The sequence below is a fragment of the Ciconia boyciana genome, chromosome 4 (assembly GCF_034638445.1).
Source record: "Ciconia boyciana chromosome 4, ASM3463844v1, whole genome shotgun sequence".
Lineage (NCBI taxonomy): Eukaryota > Metazoa > Chordata > Aves > Ciconiiformes > Ciconiidae > Ciconia > Ciconia boyciana.
The window spans coordinates 69,624,805-69,643,444 of NC_132937.1; the positions used below are offsets into that span (position 1 = coordinate 69,624,805).

At 49.9% G+C, this 18,640-nt stretch overlaps 1 protein-coding gene across 2 annotated transcripts; it reads left to right on the plus strand.

The window, feature by feature from the left end:
* Positions 1-8,936: 8,936 nt before the first annotated feature.
* Positions 8,937-13,403, plus strand: KLF4 (KLF transcription factor 4). 2 transcript variants are annotated; one of them, XM_072859008.1, is made up of 5 exons: positions 8,937-9,324; positions 9,406-9,523; positions 9,654-10,563; positions 10,654-10,818; positions 12,351-13,403. In XM_072859008.1, exons 1-5 carry the CDS (start codon positions 9,320-9,322, stop codon positions 12,524-12,526), a joined length of 1,374 nt encoding a protein of 457 aa, XP_072715109.1. In that variant the 5' UTR covers positions 8,937-9,319; the 3' UTR covers positions 12,527-13,403. The 2 variants fall into 2 exon arrangements, with proteins under 2 accessions (XP_072715109.1, XP_072715108.1); XM_072859007.1 differs by having other exon boundaries at positions 9,654-10,818.
* The last annotated feature ends 5,237 nt before the right edge of the window (positions 13,404-18,640 follow it).

Consider the following 18,640-nt stretch of genomic DNA (forward strand, 5'->3'; position numbering starts at 1 on the left):
TACCAAGCACCTCATGCCCATTTAAAAGAGGGCAGCCAGGAACTGCAGTCTTTCAAAACCTTTCAAAGGACCTCTATCACCTGCCAGGTCTGACCTCCTGCCTCCGACAGGCCCACAGCTGGGCTGCAAGCCTCCCACCCACCGCTTCCCACTTAGCCACATCGTCTCTGCCCAGGCTTACAGTGATGGAGAACTGCCCAGATGCCACGGCAGGTCCAACAGCTGATTATCCACCTTCCAAAAAAGAAATATGATTTGAATTCACATAGCTCTTGCTTCCAGGTGATGCGTCTTGTTAGGACCTCACCAAGTGAATTAAGACTGCATTATACTAAGAGAAGTCTTCCTTTCCTTTACAGTCCAGTCACTTTGTAATATTTCCTTTGTTCATGACCAAAGCAGAGTGGGAGTCTTAGGATCTCACTATATCTCTGTGACAAAAATGCAAGCATTCAGAGGAGCCATGGGACTTACACAAATATCCTTTGTGATGCCCAAAGTTACAAAAAAATACGGAGCACGACCAGCCCCTTTATAGGTGATGAAACATGGAGGCACAGCCACACACACATGGATTTGGGCATAGAGAAGGTGTCACTGTCTGGTTGAGAAGCTTTTAGTCACAGCAAAATCTAGCTTACCTTTTGAAATTACTTCTGGCACTGAAGACCAGAGCTGCCAGTATTGTGATATGTCCTGCTGCACAGGCAAGTCTTTGGGGAATGACCATGTAAACTCCTCTAGTCCCCAGCCTTAGCCCACCAGCCGCCTTAAGCTCACCCTATGGTCTCTGAACACAGAGGCGATTTAGTGCTTTAAACAGGTTTCTAGGCTCACTCTTTCTCTCTCCCTCCCTCTGGAGACAGATCTACACTCCTAATTCGGCTGGTAGGCTAGGTGCCCTCCACTGAGTCATTACTGCCTATTGTGTAAGACAATGGATTGTAAAGCAATGTAGATTTTATCAATAGAAACACTCTTTGGCAATCAGACTTCTGAGGATAAAATCATAGATTCAGCTGACAATGAGTGTGTCTTTGCTCATGGGATGCCAGCATCCAAAATTATTAACTGGTCTGAATACCCTACTATATCTTAATTACTTACGCATTTATTCGTAGCCTTGGCTGCATTGGTTCTCGTAAGTACCATAACAGCGCTACAAAGAGTTTAGCTAACGTACTCAAGGAGACTTTAAAGGAGTTCAGAAACAAATACTTCTTTTTTAAATTTAGCTGTATCATTTCTCCACAAATGGATGGTATTATGCCTCCCATTTAAAAGGGAAAAAAAAAAAAGTTGTGAAAACACTAATGTTGCAAAATCAGGCACACAACATTGTGTGCTAACAAACTGGATGTGCCAGAATTCAAGTTGCCCATGCCGCCGTCTTTTGGCCCCTTTCTTGCATTACAAGATCACAAGCTACTTTCCAGAGCAGCCCTGCCTCACCAATTGCTCAAGGTAGATGTTGCTCAGTGGCAGACAGATTTAGCCCTAACCTAAATTCCACCTAGGGCTTCCCATTGGCTCAGCATCCCCGAAGGCCCAGAGCCTGCCAGTAGGAAACACTTGGCACAAAGACTTAGGTGGAATTTAGACTGGCTGAATCTGGAGCCTAATGAGCAGCTATTCCTTATTTTGTTTCTTCCTCATTGTGCAGAGTGTGGCCCCGGGCCTCAATTACTGCACACTATTCAATCCCTGCTCAGAATGCAGCATTATTAATTTCCTCATGTTTCCTCATTACTGATTTCCTATGGCACTCCTCGTCCCCACATCTCAGTGCCCTGCAAACACATTGTGCTTCGTGGCAGCCTGTGAAGTGAGCAGTGGATCTCCCGTTCAGCAATGATTGCACCTAAACTGTTCTGCTGGTGCAGGGCATCTATGGCAAGGTGTTTCCCAGGGCAGTTAACATCTTGTGTCACCAGCCGTCCGTGTGCCCCTTGCCGAGCAGGGTCCCGGCTGCGCTGCTGTCCGTGGCAAAGCTTCCCTAGAAGCAATGGAGCCACCAAAACTGGCCTTCAGCAATACCATTGGAGCATCATTATGTAGTGTCTATGTCAAAAATCTGAGAGTAGTTGCCATATTGCTCTCATTAAGAGAGCAAGGGACTGTTATCATAGAGTAATGTGCTCCTGCTGGTCCATTAATGTTGAAGCAGAGCTGGAGGCATTTATGGAAACAATGTGGAAGCCTGGTATTTATTCTCAGAGCAGGCAGCATTGATCCTTTCTCCCAGTGTTCTCCTACAATGTCTTTATTCCTGTTCAAATGGGGGGAATATTTATCTAATCATTTCCTCTGCTGGATGCTGGTGCAGGGAGACAGCAGATGTTCTTGACCTCAGCATGGCAAATAGTTTAGAAAGACATCTTGGATGAATCAGCTATCCAGGTCAGTTTATCCACAACATTGCGTGGGAGGAACCATGGAAAGATGGCAGAGGTGTTGTTTACTGTCCTGTGATTACCTAGCTCATTAGCACAAATTTAATTTCAAATACTTGTGGTTAAACTCAGGAGCACTTTACTGCTAAGCTCTCTCTTACTCTCTCCTCATGCAAATTCAAATGCCTTACACACTAAAAGTAGCTATCTCGTATTTTCTAGTTTTCTTGTATCTTGCGCCTTAATGTATGTTTTGTTAGGAAGCACGTTATCAGTCCAGATTACATTCCTTAGAAACACCACTTTTACTCAAACAAAAGAAACTCAGACCTTAACCAGGGAGAAAGGGCTTGAAAAAATCCACCAGCAGTGAAAGCCAACTTCTCCTTGGTGGGTGTTGAGACCTACTTACGAATTTCTGCAGTATTAGAGCTTCCTTAGGAGCAAAACGTTGCCGGTTTTTATATGTGTAAAAGAAATACCAAACAATGATGCAAGTGTGTTGTCTTCCCAAGTCTGCAGGCAGGTCTGCCAAAGTCTCACTGCTGCCATCAGCTTCAGCAACCATGAGAAAACTAAAATGAGCGAGGGTAGTTATTAACGTCACTTCATTTCAGAATTATGCAGATCAGAGAGGAATAAATAGATTTTGGGAATGTTCTGGGAAGCCAAATCCTTACTAAAGTAAGGTGCTTCATTTTTATTAACAGAGACTATTAGTTAAAGATTACTAATTAAATGGTGAGGAAGACTGAAAAAGAAAAACCTGAGATGGGGAGGACAGGGGACATCTCTTCCACATAGTTCCTCCACAGTGATCGAGGAGGCTGGGAGATGGCCAAAGAGTAAAACACCGTCTTGCAGCAGAAAAGATGTTCTTCTATGGAGACAGAGAAGTTACAAGTATCTTTTCATTTCCAGGCTATTGGACAGCATTGCCTTAAATATTTCACACAGATAATAATGAGAGAATCTGGTCCCCAAGGAGGGTGCAGGAAGGTGAATTAATAGTAATCCCAGTACCTGGCTTCTTCTTCAGAGACAGCTCCACAGAGCAACTTGGGCTGCTCACCCATACATCTCCCTGCATCTTCCACCAAATCTGTCAGCCATCAATGGGGACCATCCTCTGATTAGCTAACAGCTGGTAATTTTTCAAGTTTTCTCTGTTTTTCTGAGACTCCTCCATTGGGTCTGGAAAAATACAATGAATCAGCCCCATGCACACAAAAAATCACAAACAAACAAAGAAACAAGAATTCATCCTCTTCGCTGTGTGCGAGTGTCCCCACATTACATGCAGGACTTTGAAAATGATCCTTATTGTGGAGTTCTCATTTGCACTGGTCCCACTGTGGGAGCCACTTAAAGAAGTCATTTTTAAAGTTTGGGGAACATCTGAATTCAAAGATGGGGCAAGCCCATTAAAACAATGACGGATGGGACAAACCAATTAAAGCAAGGATGCCTAAGCTTGACAAAAAAGTATAAAGCTCTTTCTTTTGCATAAACAATTAAAGGTATTTTGCCTCTTAGAGAAACACAACCACCTTTGGATTGCTTGAAAGTAGAAGAGCATGCAAGAGATCCTGGGTGGTGCTAAATTGTGTGAGGGTGCTGGCCGCCTCTGCCAGCGGTTGGTAAGGCTGAGTGAATGGTGTTCGGCAGGAGGATCAGCACCTCTGGAAGTAGATGCCTGAATCTCACAGGGAGTTATCCCCCCGGGGAGAAATTCAGTGGCAATCAACAACCTGAACTCTTGCTGAGAATCAGACCCCTGAGGTTAAGCCCTGCGTAGTTACAGGCTCTCAAGGAAGAAACACTGGGCTGACATGCTCTAAGTACCGTGAAAGTCATCATCAGGGCTCTCCCCTGCACGCAGACCCCTTTCCTCTGGGGTGTGAAAGCATGCTGGCTGCCCAGCAGAAAAAACAGCTCATGGTCCAGAGACCTCCTGGCATCAGCACTGATAACACCCTCAGCAACACTGCTTCTTACAAGGGACGGAAAGACCAACAGCATGGACCTATAGCACCTCGCTAGAGGGTGTTTGACCTAAACCAGCCCAAGGCTCTTGGGTGGTGGCAATACATGCCGCTGGGTCTTTCTGACCTCGCTCATGTAGGAAAGTAAAACACCTATCAACAAGATAGGGTCAGGCTTTCAAAAAGCAGGTGAAAACAGATTTGACCACAGGCACTGCTGACATTCTCAGCATGAACGTTTATGATCTTAAGTCTGCATGTGCCATCTGTGTATGTATGCACTTGCTACTGCTTGAAACCTGCCTGGAATTGCCTGCAATCTTCAGAAATGTGCCCTTTGCACTGTACTAATAACCCACAAGTGTAACTGCCAGCAGAGCGGGGTTTTATTTCTGTTTAAAAAAAATAAAGGACCCTGTGCAAGAAAAGGTAAATAAAACTTGAGCTCAGTTGCACTTTACGAAGAGTATACAATACATGGTAGAAAACAGATCCCCAAAAGGCAGGTCTCCCTGGAGAGGTCTTCCTGGACAGTCCCGAGCCCAGGAAGGCAGTTTGGTGGCTGTGGCTCTGGACTGTCCCACCTTCCTCGGTGTGCAGAGATCTTGCAGGAGGAGGGTGAGACAGTCCTCACCATCTCCTGAGCACCGCACCTCTCCAGAGTGCGCCTTGCACAGCAGGCGTATGTGAGACCTCTCCCACTTTCCCGCCCTCTTGGCCGCAGTGCAGTTGAGGTCACTTAATTTGGGTTGCACGGGAGGTAAGAAACCCTCCAGATGCGAAGTCTCCTTTCATGAACCTACCCACCTACCTCCACCTGCTCTCCACCAACCCTGTTAGGGTAAAACCCAGCACAGCACCAAGGATTATGGAATCGCTGCTTTTGATTTTAAGTAGCAACAAGGATGCTATTAGGTATAACGCAATGTCATGGGTTTCTTCTCAGTTCTCCTTCTGTTATTTTATGCCAGCACTGGAGCAGGGGGCCTGGCAGCTCCTGGCCCTGTAGGCTATCTGCTGCGGCATGCTGCGAAGATAACAAAGCCCAATCCCAAAGATGCCAGGAAAGCATCTTGTTGTCTGACCCCAACGACACCATGACACAATCTTTCCTAAAGTCTGCATTCCCTGATTCCATCAGCTGCTGTCGCAGACAACCAAATCAAAGGGGATAAGCTGCACATTGTGGTTCCTGAGAGGCAGTTCATTGAAAATTGAGTTCCAAACTTAGGCTTTAAAATAAACATATCAAGATAAACAGGTTGGTCTTTGTTTCAGGCACAATCAGCTCTACTGTTTTTTTCTTGTTGTTGATGTTCTTAATGTTTTTAATGTGGGATGCCATTTCCTGACGACTGTCTCTGCTCCAAAAACCTGTGCTCTTTCGTCACCTTGGCTTTCTTCTGTCTTTTGGTGTTTATACTCCCAGGTGATCAGTTTAGCACCGGCTTACGCTAGCCACTGAGGCTTCGTCATGATCAGCCCTGTTAAGCAGTCATTTTACTCTGCCCTGCGCTTGCAGTGAATTACCGCTTGGACTGGCCATTGGTAAGAGTTGTCAGCATTGGGTAGTACTTCTTCTTTTCCCAAAATGGGTGAACAGCACCCGTGCCAAGGCTAGGGCAACCCTGCTCTCGCAGTAAGATGTGGTAGATGTGGAAGAAACCTCCTTCTACCCAGGGAGGGAGAGAAACACACAGAGGCCACAGCAACCCGGCATGGCGAGCGCTGCAGCAGACTTCTGTCCAAGCACAGCATAATCTGGAAAAATGTCATTGCACGTCCCAAGGCAAGAGGGACACAAATTCTGTGCAATTTTCTATCTGAATTAAGCAATCCCTAAAGTCAGCTTTGAACAACACAGAAACATGCTGTGTTGTCAGTTAGTGGAAGGAAAGTTTTAGAGAAAATTGGGAAATTTGCAGAAAACTGAGACTTGGAGAAATGGTCAGCTGGCAAGAGAAGGCATATTAAAACAAATCTGTCTTAAGAAAACAACATTTAGGTTGTTGCGTAGGCTGGGAAAGCATCAGCTGTGAGCAGTTGCAAATTTAATGTATTTAATTTCCACACGCAGGACCATTAAATCACATTCCTTTTCATTTAAGGGAGGAAAAGAAAACCTTTTGCCTTGGTGCTTAATTAGTGAAAAAGAATGTGTTGACCTTTATGCGGGATGTTCAAAGCAGGTGGCACTGAACTTATCAATGCCTGCAAACATACACTTTTTTAAGCACCCTGCCAACATTTACACAATTCAAAATCAAGACTCGGATGTAAGTGGGCCACATCTTTCTAACATGAACTTACACATACCTTGCACGTGTCGGTCTGAATTACCCAGAAACATTGTGACCAAGTCTATTTTGGTGAAAGATTGTGAAAACAACCTGTATTATTTCAGCCCACGTTATTCAAGCCTTCTCTTCCTGGAACCAGCGAATTTCTGCTGTTTATTTCAAAGATATCGGGTCACTTATCTGCTTTTGAAGCTTTCTTGTTCTCCTGTTTCTAATAAGGGATGTAATTTTAATTTTGATGGTGGCCTCGAGTGGTTCCGAGCTTGAAATTTGGACCTGGAAAATACTGCGTTGCTTAGGACATCCATAAATTAATATTTACACCAACAGGAAACAAAAGAAAAACAACTGATGGGGAAAAACTGTCCAGAGACCGGCAAGTTTCCACAGCAGGGGTTTCCTCCCCAGACTAAACCAGAAGGGAGGTTTAGACCTAAAACCGTTGCTCTTGGGTTTGGATGCTAATTCCTAAAGTGGTTGTCAAAGAGGCTGAGCACATAGGCCCTGGATAAAAACCACAGCTGGGAACTGGCAGCCATGTTGTCAGCAAGGCCGTCGGAGGCGGCTGTTGTGCCGCGGACCACCAGCCCTGCACCTCTGAGTAGGGCAGGTGCCTCCTTTCCCTTTACAAGACGACTATGGGCATCTCCTCGTATTTCACCAGCCTTCATCTCGCCACACTAATCCTTTTCATACCGGCAGTTCCCGGCACATCTTCTGCCAAGACATGGACTTTGTGCAGAAAAAAAACATTTTCCAGTGCCAAAGTTATTAATAATTAACATTTGTAACACAAGACTGGTAAAACCAGTTTGCTAAAATAAAGCCGGGCATTTTATTATTGTTTTAGGGTTTAATTTAGTCATCAGAAGTCCCTCGGGCTCATGTTTGCAAATTACGCAGGGGAGGGACTTCACCCCTCCGGCCCGACCAGTTCTGGAAGCGGCCGGCAGCGCCACGGGGCCGCGCGGCGGAGGGGCGGCCGCGCCGGGAGCGCCTCCCGCGGGGCGGCTCGGCCGCGGGCCCCGCGCCGGGCCGGGCCGGGCCGGGGCACCGCCGGAGGGGGCGGCCGCGCGGGCCGGTGCCACAGCCCGCCGGGCCTGCCCGCGGCCGGGGCAGCGGCGCCGGCTCGCCGTTGCCCTCTGGAGGAGCCGGGCCGCCGCTCCCGCGGCCCCGCTCGCTCCTGCCGGCCAGCCCGGCCCTGCCTCCGCGGGTCCCGTGGGGCGGTGCTCCGCCGCGGGGCCGCTCTTCAGTTTTCTCCCGTCTCCGTTTTTTCGCGGAAGATTTCCAGCATCGCACCGCAGTGCTGCACCGCCACCCGCCCCGTCCCTCGGGGCGCCCAGCGGCAGCCCCCGCCCTGCGCCGGCCCCCGCCGCCGCTCGCCCCCCGCCCCAGACCGGCAGGCGCCCTGCGACGGGAAGGCCCGGCAGGGAGCGGCCGTCCGCTCCCGGGACCGACCGCGGGGTGCCAGGGGTCCCGCCGCCGGGCGCGGGTGACAGAAGGGAAGGAGAAGGAAGGCTAAAATGTGAAAAAGACAGGAACGGACAAGAAAAAAGCAAAAACCTGGAAAGGAAAAAATGCATGACATCACATTGCATGTCACTGTACAGCGCGCGTTAGAACCAAGAGAGAAAGACATTTAATGGGGAGGGGAAGGGAAGGGAAAAGGGAAAAGAAGGGAAGGGAACCCGCGCCACGCCACGCTCTCGGGCCGTTTCACTGCACCCCACGCTCCGCTGGCGCTCCCGGCCGCGCCGTGGGGGCAGGGGGCCGCGCCGGTGTCGAACCCCACATACGCGCCGGCTCCACGCGAGACCGCGGTTCCCAAGCGAACGGGCAGCGCGCCCGGCGGGACACGCGGGGCGGGACACGCGGGGCGGGACACGGGGTGCCCGCTGCGGCGTCCTCCCCTCCCCCACCGCCACCGCCGCCGCCGCCGCCGAAGGTGCGCGAGACCCCGCGGCGCGCGGGCATCCCCGACCCGCCCCCCCTCGCGCGCTGGTGTCAGCGCCCCGCCTGCGTCACGCGATGCGCGCGGCAGCAACAGGCTCGCGGACGGGGCGGGGCGGGGTGGGGCGGGGCAGGAGCCCCCCGTCCCTCTTCGCCCGCCCCCCCGCCCCGCGCGCGCGCGCGCACCGCCCCCTCTCCCCACGTGTCAGTTTGTTTTCGCCGTCGCCCCGGCGACGGTGGGCGGGGCGGGCGCGAGGTGAGGTTATAAGAAGGGCGGCGGCGGCGGGCGGCGAGCAGTGCCGAGCGGGGCGCGGCGGCAGCGGCAGCAGATCGCGGGCCGGCCCGGCCCCTCCCTCCCCACTGGCACCACCGCGCCCCGTCCGTCCCGCCCGGCTGCCCCATGGCCGCGGCTCCCCGGGAAGCACCTCGCGCCGCCGCCCTGCCGGTGCCGGAGCCGCGTTGCCGGGCGGCGGCCGCCTCCCCGTGGCGCCGCTAGCGCCCCGCGTCCCGCTCACCTTCCTCTCCGGTAACGCACCGAGGAAGGGCGCTCCCGCGGCAGCACCCCGGCGGCGCTGGGCCGGCTCCCCGCGGCTGGACGGCGCGCCCGTGCCACCCCTCCTCCCTCTCCTCCTCGGCGGCGCTCGGGACGACGACGGCGGCGGCAGCAGCTCGGCGTGACGCCCCGGCGCGGATGCGGTGGGTGCCGGGCGCGGCCCCCGGCCCGGCCCTCCCTCGCCCCCGCCGCCGCTGACGCCGCTGTGCTCTCCCCACCCGCAGGCAGCCCCCCGGCGAGTGCGAGATGGCGCTCAGCGGCACGCTCCTCCCCTCCATCGCCACCTTCGCGGCGGGCGCCGCGGGCCGCGAGAAAGCGGCGCGGCCCGCGGGCCCCGGCAACGTGAGTATCGGCGTCGCGGCGGCGCGGGCCGGCCGGGACGGGGCTGGGGCGGGGGCGGGGGCCGGGGCCGGCCGGGGCGGGCGCGGCGCGGCGGCGGGCCGGGGGCTGAGCCGTGCCCGTCTCCCCGCAGCGGTGGCGGGAGGAGCTGTCGCAGCTGAAGCGGCCGCCGCCGGCGCTGGCGGCGCGGCCCGTGGAGGCGCCGCCGTCGGAGCTGGAGGCCGCCGCCGCCCTGGGGCCCCGCCGCGACGCTGAGGAGTTCAACGAGCTGCTGGACTTCGACTTCATCCTCTCCAACTCCCTCATGCACCAGGAGCCCGCCGCCGCCGCCGTGGTGGTGGCCCCCGCCGCCGCCCCGGCCCCCACCGCCAGCCCCTGCCCCGCCGGGCCCTTCGCCTACCCGCTGCCCCGGCCCGAGCCCGCCGGCCTCCTCTACGGCGGCGGCGGCGGCAGCCGCGACGGGCCCCCCGCTGCCTGCCCCGCCGCCCCCTTCAACCTGGCCGACATCACCGACGTGTCCCCCTCGGGAGGCTTCGTGGCTGAGCTCATGCGGCCCGACCTGGACCCGGTGTACCTGCCGGCGCCGGCGGCACTGCCGCCCCTGGGCAGCCTGCAGGGCAAGTTCGTGGTGAAGGCCGTGGGCGAGTACAGCCATCCGGGGCTCAGCCCCAAGAGCGGCCCCCCGGCTGCCGCCCCGCCGCCTGGCACCGAGGGCCCCGGGGCCTCCTACAGCCCCCTGCCGCGGATGTGCCCCAAAATCAAGCAGGAGGCCGCCCCGCCGTGCACCCTGGCCCCGCCGCCGCCGCCGCATGGGAGCGGCCCCCGAGGAGCCCCCCAGCATGACTTCTCGCTCGGCCGCCCGCTGCCCGCCCGGACTACGCCTTCACTGGGTCCCGAGGAGATGCTGAGCGGCAGAGACTGTCTCCCCACCGCCCCGGGGCTGAGCCACCCACCACTGCCGCTTCCCCCGGGGTACCCCCCAGCCCCCGGTTACCCCACCTTCCTGCCCGAGCAGCTGCCACCCGCCACGCTCCAGTACCAAGGTGAGTCCCCGTGCTGCGGCGGCGGGCGTGCTGGGGCGCCCGCTTTGGTGCTGGCCGCGGCGGTGCTGACTCCCCCCTGTCCGCCTCTAGAGCTGATGCCGCCGGGGAGCTGCCTGCCTGAGGAGACGAAGCCCAAGAGGGGACGCCGGTCATGGCCTAGGAAAAGGACGGCCACGCACACCTGCGACTATGCGGGCTGTGGCAAAACCTACACCAAGAGCTCTCATCTCAAGGCGCATCTGAGGACCCACACAGGTTAGTCCCAGCGCGGGGACAGTGAGATGCCCCGGCCTGAGGGGCACAGGGTAAGCCCCTCGGACAGTGAAAAGGGGGGAGCACAGGCAGAGGGCTAAAAGTAGCAAGTCGTAACCCTTCTCTGCTGGGTTTCCTGGCTTTTTTTTTCCTCCCCCCTTGGCTACGTGAAGTCCTGTGCAGCCTTTGCTCATTGGCTCGGCATTTTGCTTAATGGTTCAGAATGACTCAGATGTGGGAGCGGGTGGGTTTCTTGCCAAGGCAAAGTTTGTTGCTCCTCTTTTGCTATGTGGCTAGCTAATTAGCAGGTAGTTGGAAGTCAGCTGGGATTTGTTGCTCTAGATGGTGTTGGCCCACTTCTGAGAAGGGAGCAGACCTCTCTCTAAGATACTGCTTTCTTTGCTCGTGGTTAAACGCTTCGCACACGCACCCCTCTTGTCTCGGCTTGCTCTAGTGCAAGAGTTTGTGCACCTCTGCAAGCTGCTGTTCCCTTTCTGAGGAAACTGTGATGGGCCCCTTGCGAGTGGGGCTTTCAGCTCTGTCGGCAGCACTGACGAGGTGCCTCGCCTACGCGTGGGAGCGTGTCTTCCCCTGCACTAGCACCAAAGAGGCAGAGTTTAACAGTTGATTGGCCACTGCTAGAATTCGGATAAAATCTGCTAAAGTGTGCATCTGAGCCTGAGTTCAAACTTTAACCTTGCCACTGAATGTGGTGTTGCAGTAACTGAGCTTGTGAAAGCAGGTACATTGTGCGTGGCTTTGCCAGTGCAGGCGTTCCATAACAGTGATTAAATGACCTGGGAATTTGCACAATTTAAATCTCTGGATTGTGAACTTGATTCAAAACTTTCTCCTGAAGAGGAGACAAGAAAGGGAGAAACTACTGGTAGTGTGGTAGTTAGGCTACATCTTCAGCTAAGGGCAGTTTGGGGTGGGGGGGGAGGAATTGGTCAGGTGAACAGTACTGCTCATCTGCCCTGAGCTGGTCAGCACCATCTCCAGTATGTGTAGGAGTGGGAGTTTGTAATTGTCAGGGAAACTTGTCTTGCTGTCAACAGTGGTTTTGTTGTAGTGAAGATGGTAAGATTGAGTTCTTAATCAGGCTGAGCTAATGAAAAGAGTTTCCAGCTGTTTTTTAATTTGTGAGACCTACAATTATCTAAATACATTAAGTCTGCTGAGCTATTTCTGGTTGCTGGTTTATTGTATAACATTAGCTGGCAAAAATACTCTATTATTATCTGCACTTGTGTACTCTGAAGCCTTGTGTGCAAGAAATGGTGGAAATGAGCATTTTAGCAAAAACTTCAGTGATGCCAACATTTTATAGTACCTGTGCATCTTGAAAAGACAGTCTTAACTCTGTTAGTCTTTGTAGTTTGCTTGCAACTGCTTCAAGAAGCTTGTTGCATTTTCTTTGACATTGCCCTTTTTCTTATGCAGGACAATGTGTGTCAGTGCTTCTTGAAAGAAAAGTGTTAGAAGTGGTAGCCACGAAAAAAACCTGACACATTTTATTTTCTGTTCTTTTAAAGGTGAGAAACCTTATCACTGTGACTGGGAAGGCTGCGGATGGAAGTTTGCCCGATCTGATGAACTTACTCGTCACTACCGAAAACACACAGGCCACCGCCCTTTCCAGTGCCAGCGGTGTGACAGAGCGTTTTCCAGGTCGGACCACCTCGCCTTACACATGAAGAGGCACTTTTAATTGGAAGCAGTGGATCTTTCCCCAGCTGCCGTAGAGATTCAGTATTTACAGCACAAGGACTGTCTTCCGCAAGATGGGGAGAACACCGTTTAAGCACTACAGATAATCAAGGTGAAGTCTTCCAAAGAGTGGAAAAGAGGGATAATTGCATACAGACATTGCAACTTTTTTATATATATACATTTAAAAGAAAAGAGAACCAAAAACATTGGGGTCAATGACTGGATCTTCTATCATTCCATTTGTAAATCCAACTTGAATTATTTCCGGACTACAAAATGCCAAGGAGTGACTGGAAGTCACGGATATCAGGGTTAAACAGACTGTGTAGTTCGGAGGGTGGGGATATTACACAGGGAAATGACATTCCCTTAATTTTCTTTCAATGCAATATTAGATGTAAATGTCATCTTGTACTTTCCTTTTTTTCCTTCTAAAAGCCATTACAATGTTAAAAGAGGAGGAAAAATTCAGGTACAGAATTATATTTTAAAAGCCTATTTCATGGTGCTTAGTGACTGTTGGTTCTAGAGGTACCAAAAACAGGAAGCCAAAGTTCTCAAACTGCTGCATATCTGACAAGGAAATATTTTTGTCTTCCGATTGCCGATTATGACCTAAATCAGGTAAATAATCCTGGTTTATCTTTTTTTAAAGAAAATAACTTTATGCAGACAGTCTGTAATGCACTGTGGTTTCGATGTGCAATAGTTTGTACAATGGTTTATTCCCAAATATGCCTTAAGCAGAACAAATGTTTTCTATATAGTTCTTTACATAATAAATATGTAATATAAATTTAAGCAAACTTCTATTTTGTATATTTGTAAACTACAAAGCAAAAATGAACATTTTGTTGGAATTTGTATTTTGCATATTCAAGTGGAAAATAAGTTTTAAATAAACCTATAATATTTTATCTGAATGGCTGCTCTAATTTTCTTCTGTGCAAGGGTATATCCAAAAAAAGTTTATTAGGTGTTTGTTAGTGGTTGAGTTTCCCAAGGCAAGGGGGGGTGGCAGCGAAAGCTTGTAGTCTCAAGACTCAAAGATAGGATTGTCTAAGTGCAGTGCTGATGTAACACATCTTTTTAGGGAGAAAGGTGTACTGAAAATTTTTGCTCTGAACATCGAATTGCCACTTATCTCACCTGCATGATGAAACTGTAATTTACCATTTTTAAGGTAACTGTTTGAATTATTTGTTAGAGGAAATACATCTGTTGGGGACATTAGACTTTGCATATTCAAAGATAAGAAATTCTAGAAATTTTTTTGTAGTGGTCTTTTCAGCCTGAACAATTTATAGCATCATTTTCTTGGGCTTCTCAGATAAGCTGGTGTAACCACTTTCATGTGAATGAAGGAAAATCAACTGAGTAATGTCACAAAGAATAAACTTGACTCAAGGAATAAAGCGTGCGTGCATAAAACACCTTTTAACAATAAACTACATGGAGTTTCTTTTGAAGCCTGCTCCATCCTGGGAATTCAGTAATTCAGCAGTATCTGAAGAGCCAAAAATTCTGTAGGAATCCTGGTATGCATACATAACTTGGGAAGACTGACCATGTGGAGGCTACAAACCATATGGCTGTACATTCAAGATGTGTTGCTGTAAGGTCCCTGGTGTACCTTCAATTGCACTTGCTCTGCTGCAGTTAAGTGCAGTCAGCCTGCTGCATGCCTCAGGTTGTTACCATTTTTGTTGTAGTTGTCCTTAGGGACCTCATTGCTCTAGTTTCTTTACAAATGTGTAGCAATAAGATTATTTCAACATGAATGCTCGATGAATAGGACCTGTTTTTCTCACTACTCTTTGTAAAGAGAAGAAAGAAATTATTCCTATTCCACTGGTTTAAAATGTCAGTCAGCTAGGAATTTGGATATATGTAATGTTCAATAAAGCTGAGCATGGAAAACAAATTACAGGCAAGAGCCATTCATATTTTTGCAGTAGTTAAAACAAGAGTGGCAGTATCAACTTTTTGTTCCCCAATGTGGCTTAGGAATGCTATTAAATTGCACATTTTGGTGTGTTCTTTGTGTGCTGACCGGTGCCATTTCTTTCTGAGTCCATGCAGGTAACATAATGATGCAGAAAATATTTCTCACCCCTTATCTCCTAGGCATGCTTTGTTCAACTGAAAGCTATCTTTGTTGGTTTGGTTTATAGGTAACACAGGGAGTAGGGAATGTCTTGTTTGGTTTGCAAATAGCAAGTATTTAAAGCTAAATTAAAGTTATGAGTCATCCTTTATCTAAAGCTTTTTTCATGTGAAAACTTTTTACAATGAAACCAGACATTTTTTACCTCTGTTCCTCTGCCTGTGGATTCTGGATGAAAGATCCAAGATCAATGTTGCAACTGGCATGTACTGTGTGCCTGAAGCGTGTTGTCCCGTCTCGATAATGGTGGAGCACACAGGATCACCTCTGCCTGTACAGCTGCCATTCAGAACCTTTTACATCTGTGCAAGGTCTACATCCGAACACATCCATAAGTACTGAAATCTGAAGATTTCACTGGAGAAACTTGTTTCTTTTGCTTTTCAAGTGTTCTGTCATTATGCAGCCTTAAGAATTTTATAAGATGCTCTAGCATTTAGTAATGCATTATCAGCTTCAGCCAACTTCAGTTTCTGCTTGATGGTTTTATAGACCTTAGGTTTATAGTTGCATGAACAATGGCATTCTTGAAACAGGGCTTTGTTCTCATCTCCCACTTGATTTTTTTGTTCCTTTTCTTTTTCTCCTGACCCTATCCAAGCTGTCCTCATGTATGACTTTCTTTCCAGACCTAAACAGGCACGGTTGTAGCTTGGTATTTATAAAGAAATGCTGCTGTTCCTTTAACCATTTCCAAAATGCTACTCCTATACTTTTGGGACAGGAGCCAACACTCAATTTTTGCCGTACAGCATGCAGCCCATGAGAGGCAGTCCTTGTTCTTAAGGAGGTCTCGGGGGGAAATACTGAAATGAGCAGTTGCACCAGTTGTGCTCTGGTAAGTTAGGAAGAGCTAGAAACGGCACGTTGTGTTCACCACCTGTTTCATTGTGTCTAGTGTCCTGGAGTTGCACTTAGGTGCAAGATTGTACACGGATGCAGTGAACAACACATCTATCAAAAAGCGTATCTCGTAAAACATATGTAAAACACCAAGCAATCTTGTAAGGGTGTCTTGAAAAACAAGATTTGTTTAGTGTTAGTAAAGCTATATTCATGTGCTACTTTGCTCAGGCTGGGGCAAGGGTTTGAGGCTATTAGGGGTGGCCTCTCTGATGTGGGGTGAGCACCTCCACAGCTGCCCCAGAGCACTATATTAGCTACAGAAGGGAAAAACCTCTCGTGGCAGAGAATTATCTCTGCAGTCAAAACTGCAGCCATCCTTAATCCTGCTCACCCCTAGCCCAAATCTCTCTTGAGCACACTTAATGTGAAGATGGAGCTGTTTAAAACAAGATGGCACATGTCTGCCTGCCAAGTGCCAAGTATTCAAAAGTGGCATCAGAATAAAAATCTTCTCAGAGCCGCAGCGCTTCTGTGCACTTGTCTGCTGCACGCCACAGGCTGGAAGTTTGCACAGCTCAGACTTGGTCGTTGATTGTAACCCAGTACAAATGCCTTCAGCTTTCCCCTCTCACATGAAGGTGTACTTGCAAGAGAGTTGCTCTTCCGCCATGGAGGTTACCAGATCCTGCTACTGCTGAAGTCAGCTGCGAGTCTCACAAGGATTTATATTAAGCTGATATGAATCAGTGAATTTCATTCTCCTTCTCTTTAATAAGGGGAGATCAGAGACTCCTGCGGTTAATCACCCCGAGTGCTAACGGTTCAACAGAATTAGTTTACACAGGTTTCCTATGGGAGTGTGCTAGACGTTAGAGCTAGCCTGCTTCCACTGAAGTCCCTGGCAAACACTTTAAGGGCATTTGAGTGCAAGCATGTCCAAATATACCCAGTTGCAAACCGTGTTACTCCTTGGGCTTTCCTTCTTCCTGAGTGCGATTGGGTTGTGTGCTCTAAGGCGGCAAATGTGCAAATGTGGATGGACGGACCAGTAGTTACGCTGTAGGGCTCCGGCAAGGCTCTGGATGTAGTAGGAGTGCCGGTTGGAGGAAGTAAACGCAAGGTATGGCGAGCAAAACTCGCATGGAGAGGAAGAGGAACACCACTGCCACCACTGCCACTGCACGGGGACTCGTGCTTGCCAGGAGAGTTCCCAGTATTAAATAGCTGTCTGTAGGCCCAATGGATATATCTTTGGAGACCAAGGAGATGAGTATGTACATAAAAGAGGGGAAGGCCCATCATTCACTGAAATTTAATTGAGGTCACGTTGGCTTGGAGCCACAGGGTAACACACCCACATTCCCCTGTCTGCTCTACACCTGGATGACTCACATTTCATCTGCCCTTCGCTCCTGCTGTGACTTACCGGGGGACGTTTTTATTACTGCTGAGGGCATTGCAACCAAGTGCAGAAGTCGCCTCTGCGGCATGGAAGTGGGTGGTGGTGGTGTTTCCGCAGCCTTGTTCTCCACCCTGTCTGCATATAGGTATCTGTTAGGCTCCTTTTCACCTTTGGATGCTTACCTGTGAGCCCTCAAGGCTAGAACCTTAATGGTGTGAAAGACAGGAAGGGAAAAAGTGGCTTGTGCGTTACTAATGATTATTCTATACTTAGAGCATGTGTGCCCAGAGTTTTACAGAAGACGAGTGGCCTTAATAGCTGCTCACAAGAGGTATTAGGCAGCCAGACCTTTTCCCTTCAGTGATGCTTTCCGGACTCTTGGAGCTGTGACTCCTTTTGTAACTGAGATGGTGATTTTCACATGGACCTGGTCAGCTTGAGGTCAGCCTTGTGACATGCTTATTTAACAAGAAGTTTTAGGGAACATGCCAAGCTCCTTTCACTCTGAAGCTTGGGTGAGCAGAAGGGTAATTGTGCTGCTATCACCGCAGCCATCTTGCTGCAGCTCTGAAAAGTTTTGCATGGTTTTGCTTTGGGTACAGCGTACTTGTTTATCAAGCACAAGCTAAGGCTTGCTTAAATCTTGCCATTCAAGTTCTCTGCTATTAAACTTTCAGGCTTTATTCAACAAAATGATACAGCTTCCCTGTATTGGTTTGCTGAAGACCCTTAATTTTAGAAACAGATATCCTGCAGTTATTCAGAATAATTTCCTCCACTGCCACAGCAGTTAGAAATGCTCTGACAGGCAACGTTGCACCACCAGCACTCAGGGGTTTATCTACTGGGAGCACCCTCGATGGTGTTCAATGTCTGTTTGTGCATGTCCAAGTGTCGATGCCTTCATGGTTGGCAGGAGCGGCGTAGGAAGGCTATCTGATTTTGCTGGCCTGGGGAAGCGTGCTTGCAGTGGCCATGTGGAAAAACTTGCCTTCCCAGGCTTTTGCCACTGGCCTCCCTGAGTCCACCATGTGCTTCCTACCATGTAGAAATACTGCAGAGAGGGCTTTGCTCACATGTACGAGAAAATGTTTCTCAAGGTTCCTGCGTGAGTTTGATTTGCACATCAGGCCTCTGGGAGGGTGCCACGGCATCAGTGCCATTTGATGTCCAGATCTCAGCTGGAGTCTTCCAGCATGAGGGATCTCCTGGGGGCTTAGCGTCCATCATTGTTATGTTCCTCTTTTCTGATAAAAATGAAAATTGTGCGTTAATATGTTGATAAACTACTAGGGGCAACATTGACGGTGATTACTGAAGCATGTTGGAATTTACTTTCTAAGCTCTGGACAAGGTTTTATTCTGTGTTTAGTCTCCAAACATACTGAGTCAATGATGCTGTTGGCTACTCAAGGAGGCTCCCCAAAGGGATGCATTTGTCTTTGCGCTGGGATGTACTAGGTTTGGCTGTCCTTTCTCAGTTCCTGCATCACACTATTTCAGCAGCAGGCTCCCCTGCCTGACAAGGGATGGCTGAATTTGTTGGCCGTGCAACAGATTATTATTTGCGTTTCAAAATATCAAAACGCTTTCCAGTGGAAAGCAAAATATTTCACTGCTTTCTGCCTTCCTGCTCCCCAGTAACTGTTCATGCTCTCTTCAGCCTTAGAGAATATTATAATGCTGCTGTCACCTGT

Bases quoted from the DNA above. Each gene is read 5' to 3' on its own strand.
- KLF4 (XM_072859007.1), top strand. The intron at 9,524-9,653 runs GTGAGTATCGGC...GTCTCCCCGCAG, and splicing joins GGCCCGCGGGCCCCGGCAAC to CGGTGGCGGGAGGAGCTGTC. The intron at 10,819-12,350 runs GTTAGTCCCAGC...GTTCTTTTAAAG, and splicing joins GCATCTGAGGACCCACACAG to GTGAGAAACCTTATCACTGT.